This window comes from Carcharodon carcharias, chromosome 5 (genome assembly GCF_017639515.1).
Source record: "Carcharodon carcharias isolate sCarCar2 chromosome 5, sCarCar2.pri, whole genome shotgun sequence".
Classification (NCBI taxonomy): Eukaryota; Metazoa; Chordata; class Chondrichthyes; order Lamniformes; family Lamnidae; genus Carcharodon; species Carcharodon carcharias.
The window spans coordinates 186127573-186154942 of NC_054471.1; the positions used below are offsets into that span (position 1 = coordinate 186127573).

General features: G+C 44.7%; 1 protein-coding gene and 1 non-coding gene across 2 annotated transcripts in view; both read left to right on the forward strand.

Moving 5' to 3' along the window:
• Window positions 1-8227: 8227 nt before the first annotated feature.
• Window positions 8228-8309, forward strand: trnas-aga. The gene has a single exon. It is a non-coding gene; the product is annotated as a tRNA-Ser (tRNA).
• A 76-nt stretch (window positions 8310-8385) lies between these two features.
• hs1bp3 (HCLS1 binding protein 3) overlaps window positions 8386-27370 on the forward strand; it is a 131431-nt gene continuing 112446 nt past the window's right edge. Inside the window, exons 1-2 of the mRNA XM_041188843.1 lie at window positions 8386-8680; window positions 12871-13036. Of these exons, the coding sequence (XP_041044777.1) occupies window positions 8460-8680; window positions 12871-13036 (387 nt within the window). The 5' untranslated portion in view covers window positions 8386-8459. The remainder of the gene's footprint in view (window positions 8681-12870; window positions 13037-27370) is intronic.

A 27370-nucleotide genomic window follows, 5' to 3' on the forward strand; every position in this document is an offset into this window, starting at 1 on the left:
AGTTATGTTCTTCCAGATATTTTATGAATAAAGTATATTTATCCAAAAAAAAGTAAGAGTGACATCACAAGACAGCGCGAGAGAGCAGTGGAGAGATCAGAACCAGCACGAGTGCGGGGAAGCTTCAGAACGTGATGTCAGCACAAAGGTGAGAACTGATTGGTGAGTAGTGGGTAAATGTTTTTCTCCAGTTTAAAATAGATTAAGCTAAGGAAAGGTAAGGGTTCTAGTTTTTATTTAAAGTACATAAATAATTTAACCTTTTTTTTACTCTATCTAACTTAAAGTAAGGATTTCTTTTCAACTAGAGGCATGGCAGAGCAGCTCAGTCCCGTGTTATGTACTACCTGCAACATGTGGGAAGTCCTAGATGCTCCTTGCGCTCTGACTGACCACGTGTGCAGGAAGTGCCACCAGCTGCAGCTACTTGAGCTCTGTGTTTCGGAGCTTGAGCGGCAGCTGGGGGCATTGAGGTGCCTCCGCGAGACTGAGAGTTTCGTAGATAGCACGTTTTTAGATGTAGTCCCCCCACAGCTTACGGAAGTGCACACAGAGAGGCAATGGGTGGCCATTAGTCAGAAGAAAGGTGTCAGGCAGGTAGTCAGGAAATCCCCAGGGTGCATCTCACTTGAGAACCGTTTTTTGGTGTTGGAAAACGGTGACACTGATGGTTCCTCTGGGGAGTGCTGCCATGCTCATGGCACGGTTAGTGGCTCAGCTGCACAGGGGGGCAGGGAAAAAAGGGGAAGAACAATAGTGGTAGGAAATGCGATAGTAAGGGGAGCAGACAGGCGTTTCTGCGGCTGTTGATGTGACTCCAGGATGGTATGTTGCCTCCCTGGTGCCAGGATCAAGGATGTCACTGAGCGGCTGCAGGACATTCTAAGGGGGGAGGGGCAAACACGCAGAGATCGTGGTACATATTGGTACCAATGACATAGGTAGAAAGAGGGATGAGGTCCTGCAAGCAGAATTTAGGGAGCTAGGAAGCAGATTAAAAAACAGGACCTCAAAGGTAGTAATCTCTGGATTACTTCTGGTGCCGCATGCTGGTGAGTATAGAAATAGGAGGTTAGTCCAGATGAATGTGTGGCTGGAGAGATGGTGCAGGAGGGAGGGCTTTAGATTTCTGGGACATTGGGACCGTTTCTGCGGTCGGTGGGAGCTGTACAAGGTGGACAGGTTGCATCTGAACTGGAATGGGACCAACATCCTTGCGGGGAGGTTTGCTAGTGCTGTTGGGGAGGGTTTAAACTAACTTGGCAGGGGTTTGGGATCCTGAGAAGAGGTTCAGCAGGGGGAGGTGCACAGCCAAAATTAGAAGAGAGAGCAAGTGAGTCTGGAAGGCATAGAAATTATAGGCCAGTTAAGGCACAAGGGAATTTGGCAAGGTTGGATGGTATTTATTTTAATGCAAGGAGTCTGATGAATGAGGCAGATGAGTTGAGGGCACAAATTAACACATGGAAGTATGATGTCATTGCTGTCACAGAGAAATGGTTGAGCGAGGGGCAGGAAAGGCAGCTCAATATTCCAGGATATAGGGTCTTCAGGCAAGACAGGGAAGGAGATAAAAGAGGCGGGGGTATCGCAATATTGATCAAGGGATGACATCTTAGAAGGCTGCTCAAATGAAGATGTATGAGTAGAACTGCAAAACGAAAAAGGAGCAGTCACATTGCTGGGAGTGTACTATAGGCCCCCAAACAGTCAGATAGAAATAGAAGAGCAGATATGTAGGCAAATTTCAGAGAAGTGTAAAAATAATAGGGTAGTAATAGTGGGGGATTTTAACTTCCCCAGCATTAACTGGGTTAGTCATATTGTGATAGGTTTAGAGGGAGCAGAATTCTTAAAATGCATCCAGGAAGCTTTTTAAGCCAGTACATAGAAGGTCCTACAAGAGACGGGGCGGTCCTGTACTTAATTTTAGGGAATGAAGCTGGGAAAGTAGTAGAGGTGTCAGTGGGGGAGCAGTTTGCAGATAGTGATCATAACTCTGTTACATTCAATATTGTTATGGAAAAAGACGTCAGGCGTGCATTGATTTTCATTCACTACTGCATGGGCAAGGCCAGCCAGGCAGAGCAAGCCAGAGGTTTTGCCACGATTGCTGGGTTCCCCTGCATCTCAGGTGCAATCGACTGTACACATGTGGCCGTGAAGGTGCCAGCGGTTCAGCCGGGTGCCTTCATCAACAGGAAGGGATTCCACTCGATGTAGGTAGTGTGTGACTATAGGATACAGATTCTGAAGTCTGTGCAAGGTACCCAGGCAGCTCATGATGCTTACATCCTGAGACACTCCCAGGTGCCGAGGCTCTTCAATGTTCCAGCCCAACTGGATGGATGGCTGCTGGGTAACAAGGGCTATCCCCTCAGAAGGTGGCTCAAGAATCCTCTCCATCATCTAAGAACAGAGGCTGAGCAGTGGTACAGTAAGAGCCACGCCTCCACAAGGGCGGTGGTAGAGAGAACCATCGGTCTTCTCAAGATGCATTTCCGATGCCTGGACAGCGCCCCTGGGGGGCGCGCTGCAATACCCCCCAGAGCATGTGTCACTGATAGTGGTTGCATGCTGCGCTCTCCACAATCCGGCACTGGAAAGGGGAGACACAGTGGAGGAAGAAGATGTTGATGCAGCTGCTCTGGCAGCAGACGATGAGTCCAGTAGTGAGTCCGAGGGCGAGAATGCTCAGGAGAACGCTGAGGGGGTAGACACTGACCTGGGCAACTTACAGGGAGGCAGGGGCATCAAAGATGAATCACCGCCACATGCCAGAGCTGCAGGCTCCATACTCGATAACTGACAGGAACATTTGCTTGGTGAACAACATGCACTATGTGTCATTTCAATAAGGCTCAATGACAAAAGTGTCACTCATAACATCGTGGGTTACCCTTCACCTGTAGAACTAATCAAGCACCCAGGGGCTTGTTGAATACAAACACATTTACTGGTGTGGAGCCTTGCATACTTAAACCAAATTAAATGTAAAGGTACTTAACATCACACCAACTTAAAAAGAACTTAAAAGTGGGGCAAAAAAAGAACACCAGTGATAAGCCCATGTTGTGCCTAAGGTGATTTACTTTTGCATTTGTGGGTGCTATGTCTAGTTTCTCCCCTCTCGCTGACACCAGCATTGGAGACAGTCTGCTCACTCTGCTGTCCTGTTGGCCTTGATGACCTTGGCTGGCCTCCTCTGGCCCATGGAGCCTGTGCTGACCCCACCTGGGAGGGAGCGGCCAATACCACAGCTGGCATCTCCCAAGTCACTGCAGCATCATCAGATGTGACAGTCACTGGCAGAGGGGCGGAGGAGCTGCTGCCATCAGCCGGAGCGCCCTGAGAGGAGCCCGCAGAGACAACAGGCAGCTCGTGCACCAACATCAGGTCTCTTTGGACCTCCCTGCTCACCATTGATGGATGGTCACCTTGCTGAGGTACTGGGTGCCCAATCCATCTCCCACACTAACAATGAGCACCTGAGGTCAATGCCAGTATGAGAGCTTGCAGGTCCGAGCGCATCCCCAGGAAGCCATGATTCAGCTCCTGGAGGAGCCTCTCCATGAGCGTTGCCACTTTCTCCATGGAGGATGCAGTGCGCTCGGCCATGAGGGTCATTGCATTGCTCATGGACTCCTCCATTACGGACACCATGGCACACAACCCCTCATGTAACTCTGCCAGATCCTCCCGCACACCCTGCTGGATTTCCAGCATTTGCTGCCTCAGGGACAACTCCAGAGGCACATCATCAGCCACCGACTGAGCATGTTCCTGGCCCCCAACAGTCCTCCGACAGCTGGTGCCCTGGACACTCTCTGCCTCCGCCTGCACCTCAAGCAACTGTGAAGCGGCCTCACCGCTGTGCACCGAAATACTAGCCAACGATCTTATTCCCACCGAGGTGCTGGCATCTGCACTGGTACCTGCCTGGCTGAGAGGGTGTGATGCTGGTGCATTTAGACCCTCCGTGTCCTCAGGGGTGAGCGGTCATCCTTCAGGCTCCTGAGACCGAGGGTGTTCTGGTGAGCCTGGAAGGAACAACAAAGATACGTGATTAGTTGAAGTTGTTACGCTGTTACTGTCTGTGCATGCCTGACACCCAGATCAGGATGCGCTCGTCTTTCCATTATCAAGGAGGATTTCATGTTTGAGGCTCAAATCAATATACAGACCACAGTGGAATGGCTGTAATGACAGACATTCTGACCTCAGTGCACTGCACTCCCACCTCCCTGTGGCACCCCAACCTCACCGCAGCCGGTTGATCTAGGCGCATGGTGCCTCTCCAGCTCCAGGGCCTCCTGTTTGTATCTGGTCAAGATTAGAAGCTGGGGTGGTCCTCCGCCAGTTTGCAGCCTCTCCTTGTTATTCTGGACTGTCTTCTCCTGAAAGGAGAGAGGAGCATTGATTAGTCCAAAAAAGCTTCCCGAACCATCAGCAACGGCAAGCTTGACCCACTTGAAACGCTCTTTTATCTTAATACCAAGAGTTTAACCTGCTGTCTGGAACCTGAATTTTGGCCTCCTGCACAAAAAAGTTCCTCCTCCTGCCTTTCTTCCTGTTTCAGTCAGGCCCCGAAAATTCCGCCCACTGTTATATTGTTCGAGAAGAGGTAGGAACTATATTGTTATATTCATGTATACGTAAGTATCCAGGATGCCATGTCACTCACTCCTGCACCACAGTCTGTATACCGAACTTACAATGTATCATTCCGTGCGCATGAAGCTCTGGAAAAATACACTCACAGTCAGCTTCTGTATTTGTGTCTAAAACTGATTATTTAGGACTTCTGGGAACCACAAAACAAAACACGTACAGAACAATGAAATGTCCTCACACCAGTGTGGACTCAATGGTGACTCAGCAGAGTGGACGATCTTTGAGCTGCAATTAGTGATCGAATCCCCTGATACACAAAGCAGGAGAGCACGTGTGCTTAATGTACTTGTCCACTACAGTATATCCATTTGGAAGTTAGTCTACTTATTGGCTATATTGTACAGGTAGAGGTGTGCCAGACCAAAGTGTTAAAACGATCATCCATTAATATCACTAACAGTAATTTTCAGACTTTGACAGAAGATTTTACATCATACACTTTAATGCAATGCTTCAAATTCTAAAGGTAACAGTAAAACAATAATTTTCTAACTTTCTGCTTCCCTGAAGCAGTCCGCTGCAGTGGAAGCATATGCTAGAAATGTACATTACATGGATTTCCAGCCATCAGTTTAAATGGATGGAAAATCATGAGCCATTTGCACCTGAATTAGTTTGAGCAAAGCTCCTTGTTTGAATTGCAAATTCTAAGAAGTCTTTAAAATTATAAAAGGCTTTAATAGAATGGATACAGAAAGAAAAGCCTGGATTTTCACCGGTTGATTCAGGGTCCCTTTAAAAATGGCAGGCAGGTCCCAATTGTGGGTTTCCAAGCGCACATAATGAGGCTTGGCTGAGAGCTCAGACATCTATTAGAATGAAAGAGCACCTGTTCCTCCCCAGTGGAAACATTGTCTGATTTACCGCTCAGGCTCTCTGATCTATGCGGTCAATTTCACAATGTTTGTTGGTATAAGTTAAGTGGTTTCAAGTGTTTGTGGTTTGTGGTTTTTGAAACTTCAAAGGGTCTGGCTGATTGACACATTTATTAGCTTGCCATCCAGACTTTTTTCATAGGAGAAAGTGATCAATGGATTACACTTTTTCAAAGTTTTTTTAAACACATATCACTTTATACTGTGGTGTTCATTGGTTGTAGAAAGTGCACCATGGGTCAATGAGCATGGAAGTGTCAGACCCTGGCATAGGGGTCATGAAGGGTCTGAGGCGGTGGGTGGAAGGGCATAGTTTGACATGGGGGCATGAGGGGGCTTAAGGGTTAGTGGAATGGCAGAGTTTGACATAGGGCCATGAGAGGAAATCAGGGGTGGGTTGAAGGGCAGAGGTTTGCATAGGGGGCATAGGAGGTGGGTGGATGGGCAGATCTTGGCATAAGGCCATGAAGGGGACATATGGGGAGGGTGGATCATGAGGTGGCATGAATGGTGAATGGGGGGTGTTTGGAGGATGAAGGGGGTGTGAGGGGTGAGAGCTGGAGGGCCTTTGTGTTTTTTCCAATGGGACAAAGTCTCAGGGCACCATGGTGGGCCTTTTAAACAGCCAGTCTCCGCACACGGAAGCCCCTGTGGCTGCCTCTGCACTTCTTCTCCGGTCAGCTGGCCTGATTCCAGCTCACGCCCGGCCCCCCAGCAGTGAAGATCCCGCCTTGGTGGGCACTTTTTCCTGAAGCAGGTGGGCCGAACCAGGTATTTTCCCAACTCCCCTACCCACCTCGAGGCTGAAAACCCAGGCCAATGTTTCCTTTTGTGGGATAGAGCATAACTGGAGGTCATCACCATAAGATAGTCACCAAGTGCGACCAAAGCAAGTGGTTGAAGCGAATAGTATAGGCGTGCATTTAAGGGAAAGCCAGACAAGCATCGAGGTCACCTCTCAACCTTCTTTTTTCAAAGAAACCCGGCCTGTTAATCCTTTCCTGAGATATCATCCTTGTAAATCTTCTCTGCACCCTTTCCAGTGCCTCTATATCCTACATTTAATATGACAACCAAAACTGCACACAAGAACTCTAAGTGTGGTCTAACCACAGTTGAATAAATGTTTAGCTTAACTTCCCTACTTTTCAATTCTATATCACTCGAAATGAAACCTAATTCTTGGTTTGCTTTTTTTTTTTACAGTCTTGCTATCCTATGCTGCAACTTTGGTGATTGATATATTTGCACTCCGAGATCCCTTTGTTCTTCTACCCCACCTATACTTGCATCTTCCAAGTAATAAAATGACCTCCCACAGAATCACAAAATTGTTGCAGCACCGAAGGAGATTCAGCCCATCGTGTCTGCACAGGCTTTCTGAATGAGCAATTCACCAAGTGCCATTCTCCCGATTTCTCCCTGTGACCCTGCACATTCTTCCTTTTCAGATAACAATCTAATTTCTTTTTGAATGCCTTGATCGAACCTCCTCCACAGTCTCATGCAGTGCATTTTAGACCTTAACCATTTGTGTCATGAAAAAGCTTTTCCTCATGTCGCTTTTGTTTCTTCATTGAGGGAGAAGGGAATAAAGGATTATGAGAAAAGATAGGAGGAGGCTCGAGTGGAGCATCAATACCAGTCTGGACTGGTTGGGCCGAATGGCCTGTTTCTGTGCAGTATATATCCTATGTAAAGTGTGAACTGATACATTTTGGTAAAAGGAATGAAGATAGGCAATATAAACTTAAAGGTAAATGGCTATGCGGTAAGAAAGAGACCTTGTGCACAAATTGTTGAAGGCAGCAGGGCAAGTTGAGAAAATGGTTAAAAAGGCATATGGGATTCTGGGCTTCTCAGTATAATCAGAGGCATAGAATGGAAAAGCAAGAAAGTTATAATGAACCTCTATAAAACACCGCACCATAGAATGTGAAGGCTTTAGAGAGCGTGCAGAAAGATTTACAAAAACGTTCCAGGGTTGAGGGACTTCATTTTTGTGGATAGATTAGAGAAGCTGGGGCTGTTCTTCTTCAAGAATAGAAGATTGAGAAATGATTTCATGGAGATGGTCAAAATCTTGAGGAGTCCAGATAGAGTAGTTAGAGATGAACTCTTCCCATTGATGGAATGGTCCAGAACCAGGGGCAATAATTTAAGATGACTGGCAAAAGAAGGGAAACATTTTTTGTGCAGTGAGTGGTTAGGATCTGGGATGCACAGCTTGGAACGGTGGCGAAGACAGATTCAATTGTGGTTTTCAAAAGGAAAGTAGATAAGCATTATCCTGAAAGGTGGGGGGGAATGCAGATCTATGAGGAAAGGGCAGAGGAGTGGGACTAACTAAATTGCTCTTGCAGAGAGCTGGCATCGACACCACGAGCTTCCTGTGCTCTAACAGTTCTATGATTCTGGCACATTTAAAAGCATCTTCATAAAATTGAATTTGATGCAAAACTTGTGTCAAAAAGAAAGCTGGGAAGAGAATTATAGAATAGTCAGATTCTGGCTCAGCTCAGTTTAAATCTTGAAAGAAAGCGCCTTCTGATCCACAAACGGCAGGCGCAGGCATTAGTCTTTAAGGGACGTTCGGATGATACAAGAACACATCATAAAACGCCCACGGAGACCGACAGCCAATGGATGAATTGGCAACTGCGGATGGACTTCTTCAAGTAGTCGTGGCCGAGTGGTTAAGGCGATGGACTAGAAATCCATTGGGGTCTCCCCGCGCAGGTTCGAATCCTGCCGACTACGAGCTAGTTCATGTTTTGCTTACAAAGTGCGGGTGGTGGTGGTGGTGGTGTGGGGAAATCATTGCAATGATTCCGCGGTAGTGAAGTTGTGATCTGTTGAAACGTTTTGCCCTGAATTTTAGGGGGCTCTGATGATTTGCTGTAGCGCTGGATGCGGATTGTATTTGGAGTTTGTCCTCCCCAGGGCAGGGCTGCTCAGCTCAGGTCACTGCTCTCCCCGCATCCCGTGACTCACACAGGCGGAGCAGCCACAGCGCTTCGCACCCAAGACCGAGATCGCAGCCAGCTTGTTCAATCCCCTTCGCTCGCTGAGCTGCAACAAACCCACCGAGCACCGGCCGGCAACATGCCCGAGGGGCTCATCACTTCCAGGTAGGGAGGAAGCCAAGCTGCTGCAGCTACAACTTCACCGAGCTCTGACTGGGTTTGCGGAGTCTGACACTGACACGGACACTGACACCGCCGCGGAATTCCTGCTGCTGCTACTGCTACTTTTGTGAAACCGTTTCCGCCTTGCCACTTGTCATGTTCAGCTGTTCACTCAATAATGTGCACACAACAGCGAGGCGATGATGCAACTTGAGCGCCAGTAGTCGAAGTTCGCCTCCTGGGCAAAGGGGGAAGGAGGGTTCGGCAATTCTGTGTGAAATAAACTCATTAACGCTAGGCTTCTAATTTGGGCAGCACGCAAGCCCACTGAAGAACGCAACTGGGTCGGGGGTGGGTGGGGAACGGAGCAATTATTTTCGCACTAAATTTGCACTGGCAAAGGCCTCGAGAACGGCTGGTGTATTAAAGTGACTGGTACAGTAGGGGGTGATCTTCTGGGTTTGAACACACTACTTTGTACGTTTGCACTGTGGGTTTAGGGTTGGTGGGAAATCGAGCTTGCAATTTCAGTCGTGTTTGACCTGACTCTGGACAGGAGTGGGTGTGAGATTTGGTGATTAGGGGGTCCATACCACCTGCATTTGACTCTCCCGTGAAGTGTATTTCAGAACATGGTGTTTTATACAGTGGGTGTGGTGCCAAATGTTGTGGTGCAGGAACTCTGAGAAAATGTGTTGGCTATGTCATTGTTTCCTTATGTGTTAATCATTTGAGTCCCCCAAAAAGTCAGTAAAACTATGTCTATTTTTAAAGTGAAAAATATTAATGCCCCGATTGCCACCAACCTCTTTCTCACCCCTCCCTCCAACAAACTCCCCCGCCTACCCTGAAATCTCAGCCTGAAAGTTCTGAATTTTTTTTAAAAGCCGTTCTGTCAGGTCTTAGCCTCTGGCTGCTCGGTGTGGATGACAAGAATTTAGTTTAAAACACCGAGCCTGGGCCCACCTAGCCCCTGGGACCTAGTGTTTGGAACCATCTGCACCCCCCTCTCCCAGGCCCTGGTTGGAGGTGCCAGAGTGGTGGTCCGACAGCACTACGCCCCTAGTTTTATATACTTTTTAACCAGCTGACCATTTATTTAAGTGGTAAAGTCATGGACGCTCATCTATACATTCTCTAAATATTTAAACAGTTATGAGCAGAACATGTAGAGCGTGTAACCATGGTAGGTCCCTACTGCCTCAAATCTATTCCACACTTCCCTGGCCTCCATGTTATTTGAGTGTTAACAGTTCCTTCTCACCTTGTACTGTCCTCATCCTCTTTGAATCTGCCGGCATCCCCCCTTCGCCCTCAAAAGCTAATCATTGACCCCACTGTCCTTCCAAACTATCACGTCATCTCCACGCCCGTTCCTCTCAAATTCTCGAGCGCATTGTCACTTCTCCAAACAGTGCCCATCTTTGCCGTGACTCATTTTGAATCTTTCTGATAAGGTTTCTGTCCTGCCGCAGCACTGAAACTGCACCTATTAACGTCCACTGTAACCCCTGCTCCTAACCGGAAGGGCATCAGAAATGGTTGTGTATGAACACTTGGCCCACATTGCAGCCACTAACGCATGGCACAACTGCTCCTGATGGCTTTCTGGTTGGCCGCAGGAATTTAGACTCTGTTTAAAATATTCAGTGCGATGTCATAACAGGCTCAACATATACATCTGGTTTGCATATCACTAATTTTAAATTCTTGCTGTGGACCTCATTGATCGATCTAGGGATTGAAATTTCCTTAGGCCAGACTCAATGTGTTAAATCTTGGTGCAGGGAGTTTGTGCACAGTCCAATAGCTCACTTGGTACATAATGCAACTCTTTATCGCAGGGTCCCGCATTGGGTAATGAAATTTTTCTCAAATATTTTAGTCAAACTTCTTTTATTGATTTTTACCAAAACGTGTCCTTAAATGTTACAATCAATTCTCCATATTGGGAGTTGAGGATCTCATTTACTGAAATTGCCGGATTGCATAACTTCTTCATTTACTGAAGCGTCAGAAGCATGTTTTATAGAGGGAACAGTTGCTAAATGAAAGGTGGACTAGATATAAGAACTTGCAATTGGTTAAGGACTGCAAAAATCTAAAATGGGTAACTTGAACTTTGTTAGCCTATGTCAAACCAACTTTTTTTTAATGCTGCTAGCTGACGCTGTGACACTGCCAGTTCAGCTAAGCATGTGCATATTGTGACACAAATAAACACAGCCATGAAGGTTACAAATTATATCTTATGTGACTGTGATAAACTAAACTTTCTTGACTCACCCGCAGCCTTTGACAGGGTTTACCCTTCTGTCCTTTACCAATGTCTTCCCTCTGTTGTTGGGATTGCCCTCACATGGTTCCAATCCCATCTATCCAGTCATAGCTAGACAATTGCTGCAATAGTTTCACTTGCTGCTTCTGCATGGTAATTTCTGGACTCCCCCAAGGATCTACCCGTGGACTCTACTTCCCATCTACATGTTGCTGCTCATTGGCATAATTTGAAAACACATCGGTTCCCACATGTATTCACATGACAGCCAGTTTAACATCATCATTCTCTTAATGCCTTCACCGTCTCTGATTTTTCACATTTCTTGTTTGACATCCGCTATTGGATTAGCAGAAGTTTCCTCCGATTAACTATTGGGAAGACTGAAGCTATTGTCTTTGGTCTGTGCCACAACCTCCTTTCCCCAGCCATTGACTCCATCTCTCTCCCTGACCACTGTCTGAAACTAAACCAGACTGTTCACAACATTGGCATCCTGGCCCTGAGCCGAGATTCTGGGCTCCAGGACTGCCGACTTCCAACTCTGTAACATGGTATGTCCTTGCCCTATGTTAGCTCATCTGCTGCTGAAACTCTTATCCAAGCTTTTGTTGCCTCTAGACTTCTGTAAATTTGAGCTCATCCAAAACTCTCCTGCCCATGTCCTAACTGATACCAAGCCCTGTTCACCCATCAGCCCTGGGTTCACTGCCCTACATTGGATCCTGATCTGGCATCTTTCTGATTTTAAAATTCTCATTCTCTTTTTCAAATCCCTCTATGACCTTCCCCTCTCCATCTCTGTGATCTCCTCCAGTCCCACAACCCTTGATGAAATATCTGCGCTGCTCCATTTCTGGCCTCTTGTGCACCCTTGATTTTCATCATTCCACCATTGGCAGCCATGCCTTCAGCTGCCGATGACCTAAGCTCTGGAATTTCCACTCTAAACCTCTCTGCCACCCTCTCCTCCTTTTCAGACACTCTTTAAAGCCTACCTTATTGACCAAGCTTTTGGCCACCTGTACTAATCACAAAATCTCGATGTCCTGTGAAGCGACTTGGGCTTTTTTATGACATTAAACTTGCTAAATAAATGTCTGCCGTTGTATGGTAATTGGGATATTTCCTAGCTGTGGTAATATGTGTATCCAATGATACCCTGGACTGCTTAATGTTATTTCCTGGTGCTGGGCGCTTGAAAAGCAAACTTTCTGCTATTTTAATAAGATGCCAACAGGAGTGTTGAAGTCTCTAGTTACTGATCCCTCATTGTCTCCCCTGGTCAAAATGACAAAAAGTATTGAATATAGGTTTTTAAATATTCGACTGTACATAGATGAATAGGCTCTGAAATTGGTTTTAACATTGATTTGACACATGCTGGTAAGAGTTGGCCATTGACTTGGCATAGCTAACATCATCCAGTATTAAATTGGAATACTAACTCACAGCTCCCTAAATCAAAGGATGGGTTCCACTTTTAACAATTAAGAGGCTATTGATCTTTTGCTTTTAACAATTAAGAGACTATTAATCTTGAAATATGTTATTTGTCAATAATGTCTCCTGATAATTGGAGCAACTTTTCAATAACTTTTGGACGCTTGGCTGTAACTGCCTCACACAAGCAGCTTGTTGCATTGAGTTAGTATGTTTTCGTAGCAACTGCGTTTAACACTACAGCATTATCATTATTGGGGAAATACTGGAAATGGAGCTTTCTAAATGAGCATGCTATCAGTCCTCCACAGTTCCATCCCATGGTACTTAAGCCAGCACAAACTGCTGCTGAAACTGCCTGAACAGAATCCTTAGGTAGCTGCTGAGTATGGTATTTTAGAGGTTGTTTTATTAACTCCCTGAAATGTTTTCAATAATGAATCCCTTTATTATAATTTTGTTTTCAATGTAGAACAATTCAGAATGGGCACACTGGAATCGACTTATCAGTCCCTGAATACCAGGAAATCCATGGCAGTCTGATGTCGGGCCATGTTGAGTATCAGATTGTGGTTGTCACTCAACTGGCCTCCTTTAAATCTGCAAAGCACAAGGCCAAAGATGTTGTTCAGTTTGTGGTAAGTGAAGAAGAATAATTGGCAATGTACTTGATATTGTCAATAGATCAAGTAAAGAAAGACCATGTTCCGTTTTGTTAATGAGAAAATTCGTTTAAAATGGCTGAGCTCATGATACCTACCAAGATGCGAAGAAATGTGCAACTGACCAGTCTAACCTGGTAAACTGTATTGATTCACTCACCTGAGTTCCAAAGATAGATCTGACAAGAAGTCTGTGACATTGTACATTAAGGGCAGGATCTTTAGGTCGGCGAGTGGGGGTGGGGCCTGCTCGCCGACGCGTAAAATGATGCGGGATGACACTGGGTGGAACCCCTGACCTCACCCTGCGTCATTTCCGTTTTCAGGTCGCGGGGGGGCGCAGCCAAGTCAGCTGTGCGCCCGCTGACCTCTCAAAGGCCAATTGAGGTCATTAATAAAACAATTTAGGTCATTGACAGGGCTGCCAGTCCAACCTTAAGGTTGGCAGGCAGCTGGCAGGCTCAAGAAAAAGCACGAAACCTCATCGACAGGCGGAATGAGGTCTCATGAGGGTTTTAAAATATTTACTAAAGGTTTGAGGTATGGTTCGGAGGGACCAGGGCATGCGTTAGAAACTGGAAGCAGCGAGTGTCTGTGGTGAAAAAGAAACTGGGTATGTGGGAGTGACGCTCCCTCTCCATTGCGGGTAAGAACCTGGTCATCAGGTGTGAGGCACTCTCGCTGTTGCTGTAAGTGGTGCAGGTCTGGCCCATTCCACACTCCTGCGTGGTGGCGATCACCCGAGCCATCTTCCGCTTTATCTGGAGGTCGAAAATGGATCATGTACAAGCCTCTAGATAAAGGGGGAAAGAACGTGCCCAACATCGCCCTCATACTGAAGGCCACCTTTGTGTGTGGCTACATCAAGCGGTGTGTAGACCCTCAGTATGCAAACCCCAAGTGTCACTACGTGCTGAGGTTCTACCTGTCCCCAGTGTTGCGAAGGATGGGTCTGGCCACGCTGCCTTGGAGCGCTCCAAGTAGTTGGACCATGCTGTACCACTTGTCCCTCACGGAAAGATTTATGCAGAGAAACACCTGTGACCACAAGTCCATCAGGTAGTGGTTGGCACGTAACTTCTTAGAGATCCTGAGGGAAAAGGAGAGGGTGGATCCTGTGGGATGGTTCCCCGAGCAGATTGTCAAAGTCATTTGGCAGAATGCCTCATCACCTGAACTTTCCAACAAGCACCATGACGTAGCTTGGCTGGTGGTGAGAAAAGCCCTCCCTGTCAGATCCTTCCTACACGCCAGGAGTCTCACCCCCTTGGCATGTTGCCCTCGAGGTGGCTGTGGTGGGGACGAGACCGTTGTTCACCTCCTTGTGGATTGTGCCTTTGCAAAGAAGGTCTGGAGAGAGATGCAGTGGTTTCTGTCGAGGTTCATCCCGAGCAGTTCTGTGACACAGGATTCTGTGCTCTAAGGGCTGTTCCCAGGGGCACACACCAAGACAAACATCAACTGCAGCTGGAAGATCATCAACTCGGTGAAAGATGCTCTTTGGTCTGCCCGTAAATTGTTGGTCTTCCAGCGCAAAGAGTTGTCCCTGACTGAGTGTTGCAGACTGGCACATTCCAAAGTCCAGGACTATGTGCTGAGGGGCGCACTAAAGCTTGGGGCAGCTGCCACAAAGGCCCAATGGGGAAGGGTCGCTGTCTAAGACGTTTCTGCCACAGTGCACCGAGGGGCTGGGAACTGTAAAGAACCCCTTGGGCTGTACAGCTTAAAATGAATGTTTGCCAATAATTGTAATATTCATTGTTTGTACTGATACACCTTGTGATTCATGTTGTAAAAGTTGAACCTGATTGTATTTTTGTGATGGTGATTTTGAAATGGTTTGAAATGTTGTTGAAGATTTTTTATGAATAAAGTATATTTTTGCAAAAAAAAATATTTACTAAAGGTTTGAGTTAAAGTGATGGACATGTCCCAATTTATGTCACAGTGTCACATGAGGGGACATGTCAGGGAAGTTTTTTAAACGTTTACCTTAAAAGTTTTAATTTGGAGCCAATCTCCCTGAGACAGCATTTAGCCCCAGGGGGATCAGTGAGCTGTTTCTCCCACATGTGCGAAAGCACGCACTCCCGGCTGAGGGAATCCCACCCCCCCCACCGGCCACACAGGTGGCAGACATCCATAAGACATAGGAGCAGAAATTAGGCCATTCGGCCCATCGAGTCTGCTCCACCATTCAATCATGGCTGATAAGTTTCTCAACCCCATTCTCCCACCTTCTCCCCGTAACCTTTGATCCCTGTACCAATCAAGAACCTATCTATCTCGGTCTTAAATACACTCAATGACCTGGCCTCCACAGCCTTCTGTGGCAATGAATTCCATAGATTCACCACTCTCTGGCTAAAGAAGTTTCTCCTCATCTCTGTTCTAAAAGGTCTTCCCTTTACTCTGAGGATATGCCCTCGGGTCCTAGTCTCTCCTAATAATGGAAACATCTTCCCCATGTCCACTCTATCCAGGCCTTTCAGTATTCTGTAAGTTTCAATCAGATCCCCCCTCATCCTTCTAAACTCCATCGAGTATAGACCAAGAGTCCTCAAACGTTCCTCATATGTTAAGCCTTTCATTCCTGGGATCGTTCTCGTGAACCTCCTCTGGACCCTCTCCAGGGCTAGAACATCCTTCCTAAGATATGGGGCCCAAAATTGCTCACAATATTCTAAATGTGGTCTGACCAGAGCTTTATAAAGCTTCAGCAGCACATCCCTGCTTTTATATTCTAGTCCTCTCGAAATAAATGCCAACATTGCATTTGCCTTCCTAACTACCGACTCAACCTGCAAGTTAACCTTAAGAGAATCCTGGACTAGGACTCCCAAGTCCCTTTGCACTCCAGATTTCTGAATTCTCTCCCCATTTAGAAAATAGTCTATGCCTCTATTCTTCCTACCAAAGTGCATGACCTCACACTTGCCCACGTTGTATTCCATCTGCCACTTCTTTGCCCATTCTCCTAACCTGTCCAAATCCTTCTGCAGCCTCCTCACCTCCTCAATACTACCTGTCCCTCCACCTATCTTTGTATCATCTGCAAACTTAGCCAGGATGCCCTCAGTTCCTTCATCTAGATCATTAATGTATAAAGTGAAAAGTTGTGGTCCCAACACTGACCCCTGCGGAACTCCACTAGTCACCGGCCGCCATCCTGAGAAGGACCCACTTATCCCCACTCTCTGCCTCCTGCCAGACAGCCAATCTTCTATCCATGCTAGTACCTTGCCTCTAACACCATGGGCTCTTATCTTACTGAGCAGCCTCCCGTGTGGCACCTTGTCAAAGGCCTTCTGGAAGTCCAAGTAGATAACATCCATTGGTTCTCCTTTGTCTAACCTACTCATTACCTCCTCAAAGAATTCTAACAGATTTGTCAGGCATGACCTCCCCTTGATGAAACCATGCTGACTTTGCCCTATTTTACCATGCACTTCCAAGTAATCTGAAATCTCATCCTTAATAATGGACTCTAAAATCTTACCAAGGACCGAGGTCAGGCTAATCGGCCTGTAATTTCCTGTCTTTTGCCTCACTCCCTTCTTAAACAGGGGGGTTACATTAGCGATTTTCCAGTTCTCTGGAACGCTCCCTGACTTGAGTGATTCCTGAAAGATCACCACTAACGCCTCCACTATCTCTTCAGCTATCTCCTTCAGAACTCTGGGGTGTAATCCATTTGGTCCAGGTGATTTATCCACCTTCAGACCTTTCAGTTTTCCTAGCACCTTCTCCTTGGTAATGGCCACCATACTCACCTCTGCTCCCCGACTCTCTTGAACTTTGGGGATGTTACTCGTGTCTTCCATCGTGAAGACTGACACATAGTACCTATTCAGTTCCTCCGCCATTTCTTTGTTCCCCACTACTACTTCTCCAGCGTCATTTTCCAGCGGCCCAATGTCTACTTTTGCCTCTCTCTTACCCTTTATATATGTAAAAAAAACTCTTGCAATCTTCTTTTATATTACTGGCTAGTTTACCCTCATATTTAATCTTCTCCCTCCTTATTTCTTTTTTAGTTGTCCTCTGTTGGTCTTTGTAGGCTTCCCAATCCCCTGGTTTCCCACTGCTCTTTGCCGCATTGTATGCTTTCTCTTTAGCTTTAATGCTATCCCTGATTCCCCTTGTCAGCCATGGTTGCCTCGTCCTCCCTTTGTTATGCTTCTTCTTCCTAGGGATGAATTTTTGCTGTATCTCCCAAATTACTCCCAGAAACTCCTGCCATTGCTGTTCCACTGTCTTTCCTGCTAGGCTCATCTCCCAGTCAATTCTGGCCAGCTCCTCCCTCATGCCTCTGTATTTGCCTTTATTCAACTGTAATACCATTACATCTGATTCCAGCTTTTTCCTCTCAAATTGCAGGGCAAATTCTATCATATTATGGTTACTTCCTCCTAAGGGTTCCTTCGCCTTAAACTCCCTTATCAAATCTGCCTCATTACACATCACTAAATCTAGAATTGCCTGTTCCCTAGTGGGCTCCACCACAAGCTGCTAAAAAAGCCATCTCGTAGACATTCCACAAATTCCTTTCCTTGGGATCCAGTACCAACCTGATTTTCCCAGTCTATCTGCATATTGAAATCCCCCATGATCACTGTAACCTTGCCTTTCTTACACACCTTTTCTATGTCCTGGTGTATTTTGTGCCCCACATCCTGACTACTGTTCGGAGGCCTGTACATAACTTCCATCATGGTTTTTTTAACTTTTGCAGTTCCTCAACTCTACCCACACAGATTCTATGTCATCTGACCCTGTCATTTCTTGCTATCGATTTAATTTCATTTCTTACTAACAAAGCAGACCCATCCCCTCTGCCAACCTGCCTATCTTTTCGATAGGATGTATATCCTTGGATATTTAGCTCCCAGTTCTGATCCCCTTGCAGCCATGTCTCCGTGATGCCCACCACATCATACCTGCCAATTTCAATCTGCGCCACAAGCTCAATTACCTTATTTTGTATACTGCGTGCATTCAGATACAACACCTTCAGTCCTGTATTTCCCGTCCCCTTTCTCATTGTCGTCTCTTTATCTGATGTGCTTGAAGTTAGCTTCCTAGCCCTTTTCAAACACTCTGTCCTATTTTGTGTTCTGGAGAATTTAATAGCCTCTCTTGGGCTCTCCTTTTCAGTTTTTTCGTAATTTTCCATGAAGTTGAATCCACCCCCCCACCCCCCACAACGCTAACCTGCTGCTTTGTTTCCCATTAGTCGTACTTCTTGGAGTTTTATCCTCCCCCCCCCCCCCCACTCCTCTAGTTTAAAGTCCTGTTGACCACTCTATACCCTTTTCGCTGGAACATTGGTCCCAGATTGGTTCAGGTGGGCGTCACGCTGTCCTGGCCTTAATCGGCCCGCTCAGTTAAAATGACAGCACGCCCCTGATCGGGAGTGCTGAACGTAGGTGCACCTGCCCGCGCCCGCTCCTGCACTCTTATACACTTATAGGGAAAATTTTTCCCTATAAGTTGTACTTAAGTGCTTTAGGTATAGAAAAAGTCATCAAATAGTTATTGCGATACCTTTCTGTTTCTGTTGTAAGTGTTTACTTAGTTTATGTCATTTCTAAAATTGATGTGAGCTTTAAATATTAAAAAGGGAAAATTTAAAAAAATTATATATATTTTTTTTAAAAGAATTCCATGGTATTCATATTGTTCATATTCAAACAAAATCTCCCTCCTGATTTACTATCACATCATAAAATTCCTATCGGAAAACCAACAGTATTTATCTGCAAATTGCAACATGATAGCTATGAGATTTTGGCCCAGCTGTGAAAGTGAAGGGCTGAGTAAAGGCACAAATAAGTCTCTGAGCTATCCTTTTTCCTCAATGTGGAGTGGGTAATTCACCTCTCTCTATCACCCTGATAGATCCTGAGTTTGAAATAAAATCATACTTTACAAATTATACATTTCAAAGCCACCAAGATGAGGGAAGCTCATTCGAAATTGTCAGCTCGCGTGTTTGCACTGCTTCTTATAAAGTCATTCAGTACAAAAGTGGCTATTTGGCTCATGTTCCATTTGCTGCTCTTTGAAAGAACTAGCAATTAGTCCCATTCCCCTGTTCTTTTTCCATAATCTTGCACATTTTCATTCTCAAGTTATTTTTGAAGCCTTTTGTAGTTATTATTAAATCTGCTTCCGCCACTGTATTCTAGATCACAAATAACTGCATTTATTTTTTTAAAAATTCTTATCTCCTCTTTGGTTGTGTCATCAATTGCCTTAAATCTATGACCTTTTAATGCAGACTTCTGCCAGTGAAGACAGTTTTACCCAAGGTACTTTATCAAAACCCCTCAATTTTGAACACCTATTAAATCTCACGTTTGCCATCTCTGTTCTAAAGAGAACAATTCCAGCTTCTCAAGTCTTTACACGTAACTGAAGTTCCTCATCCTTGGCACCAGTTCTAATTTTAAATTTTCTCTGCACCGTATCTAAAGCCTTGATATCCTTCCTAAAGTATGGTGCCCACAATTGAATGCAATATTCCAGCCGATTCCTTGCCAGTGATTTTATAGAAGTTTAGCATACCTGTAACTTCCTTGCTTTTTGTACAGTGTCACTACTTGTAATGCCCAGGGTCCTGAATGCTTTTTTTTTAACTACCTTATCAACTTGCCCTGGCACCCCCAAAGATTTGTGATCGTACATCTCCAGGCCTTTCTGTTCCTGCATCTTCCTAAGCGTGTCATTTAGTTTATTGACTGCATGAATTTATGTGAGAATTTATGTTATTTCAGATTACCCCTGTTCTGTGAATTTGTCTGATGATTTTTCCTGTCCAAAGCGCTTGTCTGCCTGCAACCGACTTGTATGTAGTTTGCACTACCAAGATTGCATTTTAGAAAAATTGGTCGTTAGTTTTTAAGCAAAATGTTACTTTTTCTTGCCAGGGCTGTTGAGAAAGGGGTCGGGGGGAGGGGAAATAGAAGTCACCTCATTCTTCTGGGTGGGTTTTTCTTTTGCAATATATAATGACTTAGGTTTTGCTAGTTTGCTCCTTTCTAACATGGCTTTGAAAAAAGTCATGCCTTACAAATACTTTTCGAAGTCACCAATATGGTGGATGAGGGAAGCGTAGTAGACATTGTCTACTTAGATTTCCAAAACGTTTTTTTGTCACGGCTCTCTACATGATCAAAGCCTCTGGTACTAATGATAATATATTGAGCTGGACTGAGAACTGGCTGGAAGGCCACAGGCAGAAAGTCATTGTGAATGAGTTGGATCTGCTTGGAGAATGGTCGCCAGTGCTGTCCTACAGGAGTCAGTGTTAGGACTGTTGCTCTTTAAAATTTTTGTTAATGCTGTAGGTATTGGGGACACAGTATGCAAATTTGCAGTTGATATTTGTGAGAGAGTCAAGACTGTAGACAATGATCAATGTTTCAGGTGGATCTTGATGTATTGGGGGATTGGACTTCTGACTGGCAAATAATGGAAAAGCACAATGTTATGACTGTGGGCAGGGTGAATGCTAAACCTATATACAGCCTTCAGAGAAAAGTGTTGGAGAAAATGGAAAAAGAAAGAGACCTGGGCATTCTAGTGCATACATATCTAAAGATTCATGAGTAATGCCATGAAGCCATAGCACCAATGAATAGGGTGTGAGGGTGCATTTTTATATAGGACAGTTACCTATAAGGCAAAGTATACTTTTTTTTAAATCCTTGTCCAAGACATAAGTTAAGCTTCATTTAGAAAATTGTGTTCAGTTTTGGTCATCTTACATGGTCGGTGATATTGAGGATTTGGGAAGGGGACAAAACAGAGCAACTAGACTCATTCACAGTTTAGACCATTTTGGTTATCAAAACGGTAATAGAGCTGGGACTCATAGAAACTAGGAACAGGAGTAGGCCATTTGGCTCTTTGAGCCTGCTCCGCCATTCATTATGATCATGGCTGATCATCCAACTCAATAGCCTGCTCCTGCTTTCTCCCCATATCCTTTGATCCTTTTTGCCCCAAGAGCTATATCTAACTCCTTTTTGAAAGCATATAATGTTTTGGTCTCAACTACTTTCTCTGGTAACAAATTCCACAGGCTCACCACTCTCTGAGTGAAGAAATTTCTCCTCATCTCAGTCCTAAATGGTCTACCCCATATCCTCAGGCTGTGACCCCTTGTTCTGGACTCCCCCACCATCGGGAACATCCTTCCTGCATCTACCCTGTCTAGTCCTGTTAGAATTTTATAGGTTTCTGAGATCTTCCTCATTCTTCTGAACTCCAGTGAATATAATCCTAATCGACTCAATCTCTTCTCATATGTCAGTCCCGCTATCCCAGAAATCAGTGGGGTAAACCTTCACTACTCGCTCTATAGCAAGTACTTCCTTCCTCAGATAAGGAGACCAAAACCACAGACAATATTCCAGGTGTGGCCTCACCAAGGCCCTGTACAATTGCAGCAAGACATCCCTGTTCCTGTACTCGAATCCTCTGGCTATGAAGGCCAACATACCATTTGCCTTCTTTACCGCCTGCTGCACCTGCATGCTCACCTTCAGCAACTGGTGTACAAGGACACCCAGATCTCGTTGCACATTCCCCTCTCTCAATTTATAGCCATTCAGATAATAATCTGCCTTCCTATTTTTGTTACCAAAATGGATAATCTCACATTTATCCACATTATACTGCATCTGCCATGCATTGCCCATTCACTCAGCTTGTCCAAATCACACTGAAGCATCTCTGCATCCTCCTCACAGCTCACCCTCCCACCCAGCTTTGTCTCATCTGCAAATTTGGAGATATTACATTTAATTCCCTCATCTAACTCATTAATATATATTGTAAATAACTGGGGTAACAGCACCGATCCCTGCGGTATCCCATTAGTCACTGCCTGCCATTTGGAAAAAGACCCATTTATTCCTACTCTTTGTTTCCTATCTTCCAACCAGTTTTCTATCCATCTCAATACATTACCCCCAATCCCATGCACTTTAATTTTACATGCCAATCTCTTATGTGGGACTTTGTCGAAAGCCTTCTGAAAGTCCAAATAAACCACATCCACTGGCTACCCCTCATCAAACTCTACTAGTTACATCCTTGAAAAATTTCGGTAGATTTGTCATTCAACATTTTAGCGAGTGAAGACTTAGGTTTATAGGATGATATCCAGAATAGATTGTATTTGACTTGATTATTTGTTCCAAGGACAAGGAGGTCACAATTTTAAGTTGTATAAGGCCAGATCTGAGCTAGATATCAGGAGGTGGTTCTTTACCTGGAGGATAGTGAACCTCTGAATCAAGCTGCCAGATTGTCAGGTGGACAGTGATTCATTGAGTTCCTTTGAGCATGTGCTAGACCTGTTTCTGCCTGGAACAAGGATCACCTCTTCCAAATGGTAGGTACTGCATAGAATTATTCGGGCCAGGACTAATTTGATTGCCTATTCTTCACCACATTGGTCTGGATTTTGTTTTTACCTCTCAGGAGATTGCTTGGTTTTGGGTAGGGTGAAGAATGTATATATTCTGATACATAAAGTATCTCAATTATGTGGGACAGGCCAGTAAGGGATTTATATTCTTAAAATAAGTCCTTGTGTCCCAGAGCCATAGTCTGAGTCAGTAACACTGCACAACAGCAATAAAATGAGATAATGTGTGTACCTGTGTGTGTGTGTGTGTGTGTGTGTGTGTGTGTGTGTGTGTGTGTGTGTGTTAATTGAATTAAAGACAGCTGCTCTGAAGGTTTTAATGTATCAGAAGGGAAGCTAGGTTTGAAATGCTAAATGAGTAAACAAGGCTGAAGTTTTAGAGTGTGAGGTGTAAAAGAAAATTTGCATTTTTAGATAAACCAGAGTACTTTGAATTTCAAAAGAGAGGGTGAAAGATTGCAATTAGCCAGAAGAAGCGAAACAGCATGTTTATTTTTCCCAAAGCTTACTGATAAAATGGTACTATGAAAGATTTTATTATTAGAAAGGTAAAGTCCAAAGACAGTTTGAAACAATGAAATTTGCATTCAAAGGGGAAAATATGTATAAAAGAGAAAAGGTCATGTGTAAGAGAAAGGAACTCTAAGATCTAACAAGTGTGAAAAGCCTCCAGCCGCTATGTACCAAGCTGCTGCCTATAGGAACCGAAGCTATGAATATCCCTGTCCAGGGTATTGTGTGCTTTGCCTGAGCCTGTTTAAATCTATTTTGTTTTGCTGTTGCCTTAATGGGCAATTAACTGGGAGTCAGATGAATTACTGGAGCTAGGAGCTATCATAGTAGTAATTTGTAGATCTATGTATGTGCTTATAATTATTTCTTATATTCATAAATGTTTTATTTAATTCTGTAAAAAAAAAAAACCTTAAGACTCAGTGGACTTACTACTGAATTCAAAGCACACATCTCGAAATAAAAATATAAATTGCAAAACAGTTGTGGCATTTTTTTCAGGTTTCCCACTGGGATTTGAGGATTTACCATCCGCTGTGCCATAACAAACAGAGTCAGATGATATAGAGATGGAAATAGGTGGCCTTAGTGAAGGTGCAAATATGAGGTCGGAAGTGCACTTCAGGACAAGTTTAACACTGAGTTTGAGAACAGTCTGGTTTAGCATCATAGAGTTGCTAGAGAAAGAGATGGAGGCAGTGGCTAGGGAATGGAGTTTGTGGTGAGGACCAAAGACAATAGCTTTAATGTTCTCCATATTTAGTTCCCATGGTATTTTTGGGAGGCGATCTGCAGAAATCCTGGAGAAATGGCCATTCCAATGTATAGCAGATGAACAGGAGATCCCCCTACAGGAATTCCAGGGGGTTTTATGCAACTATTCTTTGTTTTCCAGAGATTTTTACTGGTTTGGGTTCATGCAGTTGCATATTTTCCATGGGAACCTACATCAATGCCAGTAAACGTGTTAGTATAGTTCTTTGTCACTGGTGTATGATGCTACACATGTCAACATCAGGTTGCTTTGTCAGCAGTGGCAAGAGCAATGGAAGTAAACTGTGCAGGTTGCAGAAGGGCAAATCAATTTTGTCCAGGGTGAACACCCTGTTAAGTCATTGTTTTTATGGTGCCTGAAACTTGTAATTGTTGTAATCGTGACTTTACTGTTGAGTAATCTTCCTTGTGCAATGGGTTATATACAAGAGAATGAGTCAAATAATAGATCTTTTCTTGTAAAATTATCTTTGACATAATGACACAAGGAAGTAACTTTTTTGTAAACATTGCATTGTAATATCACTATTACTTGGCACTTCAAAAAGTATAATCAGACACAAATCAATGCCAAATAAAAGGAGGAGATAATAGGAAAAGTGACTAAAAACTTGGTCAAAGATGGGTGGATAAAAAGTTTAAAGGAAGGAACTCCAGAGTGTAGGGCATAGACGGATGAAAGCATGGCCACCCTGGGCAAAGGGAGTAGGCAGTGCACAGGACATCAGAGTTGGAGGAATGCAGAGTTTTCAGAGCTTTATAAGGCAGGATATCATTATGGAGATAGTCAGAGGTGCGACCTTGAAGGATCGCAGGGGCTCTGACCCAAATTTTTAATTCCTCTATGGCCATGGAGGAGGTGCCAGAGGACTGGAGAACAGCTAATGTGGTTCCCCTATTTGAGATTGTAGAGATAAGCCAGGGAACTACAGGCCAGTGAGTCTCACGTCAGTGGTAGGGAAACTATTGGAGAAAATTCTGAAGGAGAGAATCTATCTCCACTTGGAGAGGCAAGGTTTGATCAGGGATAGTCAGCATGGCTTTGTCAGAGGGAGGTCATGCCTAAGAAATGTGATTGAATTTTTTGAGGAGGTGACCAGCTGTGTAGATGAAGGTAGTGCAGTTGATGTAGTTTATATGGATTTCAGCAAAGCCTTTGACAAGGTCCCACATGGGAGACTTATAAAGAAGGCACATGGGGTACAGGGTAATTTGATAAGGCGGATTCAGAATTGGCTTAGTTGCAGGAGACAGAGGGTGATGTCAGAAGGATGCTTTAGTGACTGGAAACCGGTGTCCAGTGGCGTACCACAGGGATCTGTGCTCGGTCCCCTATTATTTGTCATGTATATAAACGACATAGATGACTATGTGGGGGGTAGGATTAATAAGTTTGCGGATGACACAAAGATTGGCTGGGTGGTTAATAGTGAGGTTGAGTGTCTTGGGCTACAGGAAGATATAGATGGAATGGTCAAATGGGCAGGTAAGTGGCAGATGGAATTTAATCCTGAAAAGTAAGAGATGATACACTTTGGAAGGAGTAATTTGACAAGGAAGTATTCAATGAAAGGCATGACACTAGGAAGTTCTGAGGAACAAAGGGACCTTGGCGTGTGTGTCCATAGATCTCTGAAAGCGGAGGAGCATGTTATTAGGGTGGTGAAAAAGGCATATGGGACACTTAACTTTATCAATCAAGGCATAGATTACTAAAGTAGGGAGATCATGTTGGAAACAAAAACAGAATTACCTGGAAAAACTCAGCAGGTCTGGCAGCATCGGCGGAGAAGAAAAGAGTTGACGTTTCGAGTCCTCATGACCCTTCGACAGAACTTGAGTTCGAGTCCAAGAAAGAGTTGAAATATAAGCTGGTTTAAGGTGTGTGTGTGGGGGGCGGAGAGATAGAGAGACAAAGAGGTGGAGGGGGGGCGTTGTGGTTGTAGGGACAAACAAGCAGTGATAGAAGCAGATCCTCAAAAGATGTCGATAGAAGCATATCTCTCCGCCCCCCACACACTCACCTTAAACCAGCTTATATTTCAACTCTTTCTTGGACTCGAACTCAATTTCTGTCGAAGGGTCATGAGGACTCGAAACGTCAACTCTTTTCTTCTCCGCCGATGCTGCCAGACCTGTTGAGTTTTTCCAGGTAATTCTGTTTTTGTTTTGGATTTCCAGCATCCGCAGTTTTTTTGTTTTTATATTATTATTATTATTATTATTATTATTATTATTATTATTTTAGATCATGTTGGAGTTGTATAAAACCTTGGTGAGGCCACAACTGGAGTACTGTGCGCAGTTCTGGTCGCCACATTATAGGAAGGATGTGATTGCACTGGAAGGGGTGCAGAGGAGATTCACCACAATGTTGCCTGGGATGAAACATTTATGTTATGAAGAGAGGTTGGATAGACTTGGGTTGTTTTCATTGGAGCAGAGAAGACTGAGGGGCGACCTGATCGTGGTGTACAAGATTATGAGGGGCATGGACAGGGTGAATAGGGAACAACTGTTCCCCTTAGTTGAAGGGTCGTTCACAAGGGGACATAAGTTCAAGGTGAGGGGCAGGAGGTTTAGGGGGGGGATGAGGAAAAACCTTTTTACCCAGAGGGTGGTGACGATCTGGAATGCGCTGCCTGGGAGGGTGGTGGAGGTGGGTTGCCTCACGTCCTTTAAAAATACCTGGCTGAGCACTTGGCATGTCATAACATTCAAGGCTATGGGCCAAGTGCTGGTAAATGGGATTAGGTAGGTAGCTCAGGTATTTCTCACGTGTTAGTGCAGACTCAATGGACTGAAGGGCCTCTTCTGCGCTGTGTGGTTCTGTGACTCTGTGATTTAAACATGAGGATGCCCATTTTAACTTTGTTGTTAAGAAGCTGGGATTCAGGAGCCAATAATGTAGCTTAGTGATGGATGGGTAAGTCTTGGTGAAGGAGTGGACACTGGCAGCAGAGGTTTTGAAGTATATGGAGGATTGGGAAGTTGGTCATTGAAATACTTGCATTTGGTCATAACAAAGGCAAGAATAAGGGTATTGGCAGCAGATTGGAGACAATGTTATGGAGGTGCTAGTGTGTCTCTTTGTGATAGAGAAAATATGAAGTTTAAAATCAAATTGGGGTCAAATAAGGCATCTGCAGACATTCTAGTTCAAGGTGAGGCAGCAACCAGCAAGGGGGGGTGGGGGGGTCAATGCAATCAATGTGAAGTTGAGGTTTGTGATGCAGGCTAAACTCAATAGCTTCAGACTTCCCAGTGTTTATTTGAGAAGATTATGGCTCATCCAGGACTCCGTTTAACATGTAGTCTGACAATACAGAGACAGTGGAGGGATGAAGGGCGGTGGTGGAGAGATACAGCTGGGTGTTGCCAGCATACGTGTGGAAACTGAGCCTAAACCCGTGAATGATGCCAAGGAACAGCATGAAGAGGAAGAGGCAAAAGATTTGGATGGGGCATGGTGTGTGCCATTGGACAGGTAATTATGGGGGTTATCTCCTTTAGCTAAACCCTAAATTGTACATGATAGAACATGCCAATGAGGTGTGTTTGAGATTGATACAACAGTGTGG